Source organism: Vigna unguiculata, chromosome 7, assembly GCF_037176805.1.
Source record: "Vigna unguiculata cultivar grain cowpea cultivar isolate G323 ecotype 2 chromosome 7, ASM3717680v1, whole genome shotgun sequence".
Taxonomy (NCBI): domain Eukaryota; kingdom Viridiplantae; phylum Streptophyta; class Magnoliopsida; order Fabales; family Fabaceae; genus Vigna; species Vigna unguiculata.
The window spans coordinates 5853325-5861912 of NC_140798.1; the positions used below are offsets into that span (position 1 = coordinate 5853325).

Here is an 8588-nt window from a genome sequence, read left to right on the forward strand (position 1 = left end):
AGGAGAAGCAAGAGGTGATGGTAGCGGCAACTACGTCGGAGGATTAGGGGGAGGAAAAGGAAGAGAATGAGAAGGAAGAATTGGCATGCTAACGGAGGAGAAAGAAGAAAAAGTAAAAAAAGAGAGAAGACAAGATCATGATATTTAGGGATGACCTATATCAGTGATTACGGATAGATAATTACCGATGAATTATGGATGTTAGTAAATTTCGATGGATTTTTCTATTCGACAATAATTTTTTATTGACAGACTTTGTTCGTCGGTAATTTTTTGTTGTAGTGACTCTCATTTATATATTGTAAATTCATATTATCTCTAGTTGATATGAGATTTTCAACACATCATCTTATGTTGATACATATATCTCTAACATCAAACTACATATTATTGGGAATTTCAACAATAGGTACCACGATGGTCCCAACAAATAATAACAAATCTTGTTAAGTTAGACTTTGATACCATATAAACAAATAGATTTTAAATTTAATTCAGCTCTTCCATACTGATTTGTATAAGATGAAATGTTCACCTTCTTGTATACTATAAATTCATCTTATCTTTAAACTATATAAAATTTCCAAAAGTTATGAAGCAACTTTGGATAGCGGTAGTCATAAAGCAAGATGTGAGCACAACGGGATGCAATGACTATAATGCGCAACTAGCTAGGTAAGGGGTTTGTGACATAGTAGGAAAGGAAGCGAAGTGGATGAAGATGACAATGAACTCCAAACATACAATTACGAAAACACAAACCATTAAAAAAGAAAAAGACGAATGAGTAATAATGTAAAGAAGTATTTAAAAAGAAAAAATAAACCTTTTACATAGATTCTTTGTAACCAATATAAAATTTTACTCTCACGTTAGATGCAATAATGATCTATCGAAAAAAAAAAAAACTTTTTATCTGGTTTCTTATATAATGGACTTAAAAACATCAGTATTTATTTATCTAAACATTATCATGCATTTTTTTGGTATTTTCTTACCAATAATATGGAAAGTTTGACATAAATGATTTTTTTTTACGAGTGATAATATTTTATAGTTAATCTAACCCTAAAGTGTACCGGTGTTTTTCTCCTATGTTGTTTGATGAATCTTCTGATCACTTGCAAAATTCTGGAACAGCATGTTCAAAATTCAATAAAATGCCACGTCATTCTTTAGCGATCTTTCGTTGCATTTCTAAAAGCCGACAAATTGTATGAACTATATATCATCTATTTTGTCATGTTATTTCGACAGAAAACCATGATATTAAATATATGTATATGAGCCATCTTCCATGTGCTATATATATATATATATATATATATATATATATATATATATATAATTCTTCAAATTTGTCAGGTTATTATAGGACTATCTATTTATGCAAGCATGATTTGGACATATTAAATGCATAAGAAAGCCAACTTTTGGAATGAATTAGAAGGTAGAAGGAAACACAAAGAGACACATTTGAAGAACATTCACATGCTGTCATACTAAACTGTTACTAGTATTTTATTCGATTTAGTGAAGCATTATTCCATCAATCATTCAAGGATTATTCTTGATCTCCTCGAGATTAGACAAAAGAAAAGCCAATCAACAACCACTGTTCACTGTCCATTCAAACAGACAGACCGTCCTCTCCTCTTTTTCTTCACTACCTCGTTATTGGCAGAACACCCTCCTTTTATACACTTCCCTCTTTTCTTTTTTTCACCTTCTTTTCTCTTTGTCTTTCCATCATCAAGTTTTGAGCTTATTTGTCACAAAAGCAATTATTCCATTCACTGTGATTAAAGCTACCTTGTTGCTTTGCAACATATTTTATAGTACCACAAGATTGAATAGAAGCAGCTTTTGATAATCCACATAACTTTTACATACATACCAAAGAGAGAGAGAGAGAGAAGAAAGTTGCATCACATGCAATCCACTTTCACATGCAAAGCCAAAATTTCCCTCGGCAACAAGAAAGGCACAAAACCCTCATCATATCAATGGCGCAGACACTAGTCTTGGTGTCCTCAAATGCACTACCATGAGCTACCACTATATATATAAATATATATCTGCATCTTCCTCATACTACCACTATCTTAGCACTAAAAATTCATGATCCCAGTTGAACCAACCAAACCCCATTTAAGTTATTTCTCCCAACCATAACCAAAATACTGAGATCCATCAAGTTAGGTTTAATCAAAACTCCAAATTCTCTAACCAAAGTTTTGGAAAGATGAGAGCAGGAGTTTGCAGCATACAGCTACAAGCTTTGACACCAGAGGCTGCAACCCTAGTTAAACAAGCTGTTACTCTTGCCACAAGAAGAGGACATGCTCAAGTCACACCTCTTCACATTGCTACTGTCATGCTTGCTACTTCCACTGGCCTTCTCCGCAAAGCTTGCCTTCAATGTCACTCTCATCCTCTCCAATACAAGGCATTAGAACTTTGTTTCAATGTTTCCCTCAACCGTTTACCAGCCTCCACACCAAGCCCTCTTCTGAGTGCTTCATATTCCACCACTCCCTCACTCTCCAATGCCTTGGTTGCAGCCTTCAAGCGAGCTCAGGCTCACCAACGCCGTGGATCCATTGAGAACCAGCAGCAACCCATTTTGGCCTTGAAGATTGAGGTGGAGCAGCTCATAGTCTCTATCCTTGATGACCCTAGCATTAGCAGGGTCATGAGAGAAGCTGGTTTTTCAAGTGCCCTTGTCAAAACCAGGGTTGAACAAGCTGTTTCGATGGATGTTTGTTCACAAGAACAAGCTTCCGAGCAAAACACCACCAAGCTTCAAGTTCTTGGTGGCAGCAACACGTCCCCACCAAGATCTTTTAGCCAATTTGGAGGCTCATTCATCAAATCTATGGACCATGTTAGTGATGAAGTTGCTGGTGTAGATGATGTAACCAGTGCTTTGAATGCACTTGTGAGCAAGAGGAGAAACACGGTGATTGTTGGGGAGAGTCTTGCTAGTGCTGAGGGAGTAGCTAGGGGAGTGATGCAAAGGTTGGAGAGAGGGAATTTTGTGCAATTTGTGAGTCTTCCTCTTTTCTCCTTCAGGAACATTAGCAAGGAGGAGGTTGAAAGGAAGCTGCTAGAGCTTAGAAGCCTGGTAAAAAGTCATGTGGGAAGAGGGTTTATTCTATACTTGGGTGATCTCAAGTGGTTGTTTGAGTTCTGGTCAAGTTATTGTGAGCAAAGAACAAACTGCTACAGTTCTGTGGAGCACATGGTGATGGAGCTTAAAAAGTTAATCTGTGGAAATGGGGAGAATGGTAGATTATGGCTGATGGGGATTGCAACTTTTAGAACATACATGAAGGGCAAAGCATGTCACCCCTCCCTTGAAACTATTTGGGATCTTCACCCTTTCACAGTTCCAGTTGGTAGCCTGAGCCTGGGTTTAAATTTTGATAGGTAACTAACTGTAAATCATTTTTATTGTTTTTACCTGTATAGTTTCATATAGTTTAGAAGTCAAGGCTTAACTATGTATATATATCATTCTTATGGTTACTACCACACTTAATTTCCTACATTTCTCTGCTTGGAATGCTTTTACTGCTATTATTATTATTACAAGTGAATGCCTCGTAGTGATATATACTTTGGTTTTGTTTTTCTTTTGTTTCAGTGATTTTCAAGTTCAGGAGAGAAGCAAGGCAACATTCAAGGACGAATCTTTTGAAGAACGGGCCAAAGTGCGCAAACATTTAACTTGCTGCAGAGATTGCTCATTGAATTTTGAAAAAGAAGCTAAAAGCATCGCCAATAGTATTACTATAAGCAAGAGAGATTGCACTACCAGCTTGCCAACATGGCTCAAAAATTGCAAGGAAGAGAGAAGTCACGTGATGGATGATCAGGTAATTATCACAATTAGTTAATCATTCTTCATTCAAAATACTCAATGATAAGGTATTAATTTACGAGCAAAAGTCTTTACATGTTTATGTGTTTTTGTTTTGAACCAGGAAAATGCTAAGCTTAAGGAAATCTGCAGGAAATGGAACTCATTCTGCAGTTCGGCACATGGTTATCCCTCCAATATTGAGAAACAATTTTTGTTCATTTCATCTTCACCTTCACCTTCACCTTCGTCCCCTACTTCAGCCTCTTCACATGAAAGAAAATCTAGCTTCAATCTTACACACCTAAATTGGCCAGTCATTTCTGAACCAAAAGAAGTTTCTAAAGAATGTCAGTTGTACACTGAGACTACTGTGAGTGATGAGTGTTATGAAGGAAACTTGATAATGTTCATGCCAGAGAGAAACATTCCAAAGCCAGATCTTTTGTCTAATCCCAATTCTAGTCCCAATTCTGCTTCTTCAAGTGAGGCAGCGGAAGGTTTGGATAGCACTCAAATGTTCAAGGAGCACAATGACGAGAATCTAAAGATTCTCAGCGATGCATTGCAGAAAAAGGTTCCACAAAATAAAGAAACGGCTAAGGAGATTGCAAGCACTGTGCTTCTTTGCAGGTCAGGGATGAGAAAAGAAGAGAATCATCACTTGGTGAAGAGAGAAGATAGACAAGAAACTTGGTTTTTCTTTCTAGGTATGGATTCTGGAGCAAAAGAAACGGTCTCAAAAGAGCTAGCTAAAGTTGTCTTTGGCTCTTACACCAACTTTGTCCCCATTGGTGTAAGCAGTTTTTCTGGTGGTGATTCCACGAACGAGGAGTCCAAAAATAAAAGACCAAGAGATGAGTTTGGAGGCAGTTATCTTCAGAGGTTTGGGGAAGCTGTGAATGAGAATCCTCATAGGGTGTTCTTCATGGAAGATTTGGAGCAAGTTGATCACTTTTCGAAAAAGGGTGTGAAGAAAGCTATTGAAAATGGAACTATAACCCTTCCTTGTGGTGAATCTGTGCCTCTCAAGGATGCCATTGTCATTTTCAGCAGTGAAAACTTTAGTTCAGCTCCTGCAAGAACTACTTCTCCATCTTCTGATGAAAACATGGATAAAGAGAATCTTAATAACTCAGAAGAGAAAACTCCATGCCTTTCTTTGGATCTGAACATGGCCATTGAAGTTGATGCGCAAAAAAATGTGCATTTAGATGAAGCCACTGCTGAGATCGCAGAGTTAGTGGATAAGCAAATTAAGTTTCATGTATGAATAGAGAAATAGTTTTCTATGTTTTTTTTTTCTTTTGGGTGCATACATATATTTTCCACTTGTTTAGTGTTGCTTAGTTAGACAGTGGTGAGGGAAAGTAAAGCAATATATATAGGTACAGTTTAATGTTTAATTTTAACTTTTGAATGGGGGTGGTAAAGTTAGGGGATGCATCTGTATATATATGTTTAAGTAATCTGATCTTAATTTTTCATGCAATAGTGTGCCTATTGTTTTATGTTAATAAATTATGCATTTTCATTAATCTTATCATTTATTTGCATTCTTACTTTGAATATATATGTATAAATGGATAAATCAATGATCATATATAACATTGGCGTTTAAGCGTGACACAGAAAGTTAAAGATCAGTTCCAATTTTAAGCAAATTAATTGTATGATCGTATGTAACCATTGGTGTTTAATTAGCATGCACAGAAAGTTAAAAAAAAATGTTCCAATTATATTTCTAGATATTCAGAGTGCTTCAGCATGTGAAGGCGTATATAATTTTGATTATTTAATACAGTTTTAATTATTCACGCGTTTGAATAACAAAAAAAAAAAATGATGTCTTTTACGACGTTCTCATATGTAATCTATATTGATAAAAATTATCCTCAATATGAGAAAAATCAATAGCTGATAAAGATAAGATTTATTATGCTAAGATCCGTGATTGAAAGAGTAAAAAAGTTGAAAAACAAAATGGTGTCTAAGATAAAAACTACCTTCTTGATAATGTTTGTGTGTTTAGCCAAGAGACATTTCGAACTATTAACTAAATAATTCTTTTTTAGTATTTTCTGTTTTTTTTTAAGTATATTTAATTAAAAAAAGTTGAACATTTTTTTAAATATTTTAAAAACAGGTTAAAAATTAAAAATAAGAAAATTTTAATTAAATTTAAGTTCCACATAAATTTTGGGTATTTTTAATATAATTTCTTTTAAATTTCAATTGTGTATATCTCCTTTAAATTTCTTATTAACTAGGGGATCTAGCGGTTATTTTAGATCGTTTTGTTTATTTAATTTTACATGTTAAAAGATATGGGATTTTGTGATTAATTTAATATACTTATATCAATAATGAGAACAATAACGGTCTCATGATCAATTTTAGTGATGATGTGAAATCATCGTAAAGTTTTTGAAGTTAACATCTATTATTAGATAGATAAAGTCATTTTAAAGTATGTAAGTAGGTTCATATTTTATCTTATAAACTAATTCTGTGAGATTGAGTTAAATTTCTAATTTACTTTTTAATATGATATCAAAGTATCGTTAAAATTTATCCTAACAAAATTTGTTCTTTGTTGAACATATTATTTTATCTGTTATCAGGTCACTATCAGATCACACATTAATGTTTAGCTTCATACACGAAATTTGTATACCTTAATGTAAAGGGAAAAGAGTGTTGGAAGTTTGTTTTATGAAATTGAGTTAGAATTAAAGTATATTTCTTAAAAAAAAGTATAATGGCATCGTTATTTAATATGTTTTCAATGAAATTTAAAGGTCACTTTCATTTTACATTAACCAATATTCACAAAACCTCATAGATGATACCACATCATTCAATCAATGGAAAAAATAAACAACAAAGATTAAATGAAAATAAACAAATTTTGAATTCTCCATAAAACAAAAATTTTTAATATAGATTTAATTAAAAATACCTAAATTTATGAAAAACTTAAATTTGATTAAGCTAAAAAATATCATTTTCATTTTGTAATGTGTTTGTCCTGTTCTTTTTGCAAGTAAAAATATTTTCCGAAACAAAGCACGACATAGAATTCATTCATTGTCTAGCAATAAATTAGCTTAGTGTCTTAACAATAATTATTGATAATAATTAATATATTAAAAAAATTTAAAAATAGTTATATAAGTGGATGATTGTTTCATTAATTGATTAATAATCTAATTTATTGATAACAGTAGTGAATAAGGAAGGGTACAAGAACTTTAACAAGTCTTAAACATACTAGGAACATATCTTATTCCTATGTCTTGGTAATAAAACCACTAAGATGTGTTCATTATTAACCTCTAAACTAAGATTATTTACTCCACGTAAGTGGGCACATGAGATATGTTATTCCTTCCCACTTTATCTTATAGACAGTTCAAACAAGTCTTTTAAGGAAATGAGACTTGTCAAAAGGGTATATGCATCAAAGAATGATTCATAGCGTAAGCATTCAGCAAAGGAAAAGGGTTACTAACTTCTCAAAGTACATAAAAAAAAAAAAAAAGCACTTTTCACAATCAATAAGTCAAAAGTTAAATTCGTTTAAAGCTCATGCATCAGGATCTAATACTTCAAATACCAAGCAAATTATAGAGAATAAGTAATAAATGAGTGTGTCCATGTTATGTTTATGCATGATTTCGTATTGAATCTTAATTCCCATGCATGAACATATATATGTTTTTTATTCAAATTAAAATAAAATGTTTCATTTCTCTAATAGTAGCCAATAAGAGAAAGATTAAGGAAAGAAAATGAAAGAAAAAAGAAGGTTTGGTAGAAAAACAGAAAAGAACAAAAAAGTTGAAGATATTATGACTAAATCATAATTCGTACATTTTTGTGTATTTAACTTAGTGAGACAACCATTCCGTACTAATGTTCCTTGAGTCAAAGCAGAGACGATGTTGAGAAATGTTTAGCCATTCAACCATGAGTCATGAGTGAAGGTAAGTGCTTGGGACACCTCGTCCTTTATTATTCTTGATGTACCTAAATAACCTTACAAGAATTTTAACTAAATATTTTCCTTTGGTGCTCTCTGGTGTACTTTATGGAAATTGCCAAAAGTACCCTCTCTTCTTTACTAAATAAAAAAATGCATAATATTGTAGTTTCAAATCATGTTTCAGGTTATCACAAGACTGTCACCGTAAGAAAATCATATTAGTAATTAAATTTTGTGACAAAATATAATTAATTATTAAAGTGACCAATTTAAATACTAATTTATAAATTAAAATTATTGGTAATTAAAATAGTTTTTAAATTAGTCATTATAATAAATTGTTTTCTAAATTAATTATTAACATAAGTTATCAAAAGAATTGATCTTTAAATTTGTATAAATTGATCACTAATGAAGTAAACAGCAGTCTCTTTACTGGTTAGGAAAAACAATGACGCGAGAACGAAAATGTGAAGGTAAGGTAAAAAGTTTGTAAGTTTATTAGTTAGTGACCAAACATAAAATGTGACTTTTTATATTTGATGTGTAGTCATATATAAATTTATGTCTTGTTTGAGATATCAAACGTAACAAGTCACATTTTAAGTCTGATTCCCGAGATATGTAAATAATGCCGTAATAATTATAACAATGTCATTGCATATTTTTTAAATTAATTACCTCTATGTCAGACTTAAATTCAAAGACGTAAAAAATTCTTTTTATTAGTATTTA

General features: G+C 32.4%; 1 protein-coding gene across 1 annotated transcript; it reads left to right on the forward strand.

The window, feature by feature from the left end:
• Positions 1–1973: 1973 nt before the first annotated feature.
• Positions 1974–5357, forward strand: LOC114190144 (protein SMAX1-LIKE 3-like). The gene is made up of 3 exons (XM_028078926.2): positions 1974–3432; positions 3650–3881; positions 3990–5357. Exons 1-3 carry the CDS (start codon positions 2246–2248, stop codon positions 5136–5138), a joined length of 2568 nt encoding a protein of 855 aa, XP_027934727.2. The 5' UTR covers positions 1974–2245; the 3' UTR covers positions 5139–5357.
• Positions 5358–8588: the final 3231 nt, after the last annotated feature.

Excerpts from the sequence above, each read along its gene's own strand:
- LOC114190144 (XM_028078926.2), top strand. The coding sequence starts at position 2,246 with ATGAGAGCAGGAGTTTGCAGCATACAGCTACAAGCTTTGACACCAGAG. Across the intron at positions 3,433-3,649 it reads CTGGGTTTAAATTTTGATAG|TGATTTTCAAGTTCAGGAGA; the intron begins GTAACTAACTGT and ends CTTTTGTTTCAG. Across the intron at positions 3,882-3,989 it reads GTCACGTGATGGATGATCAG|GAAAATGCTAAGCTTAAGGA; the intron begins GTAATTATCACA and ends GTTTTGAACCAG.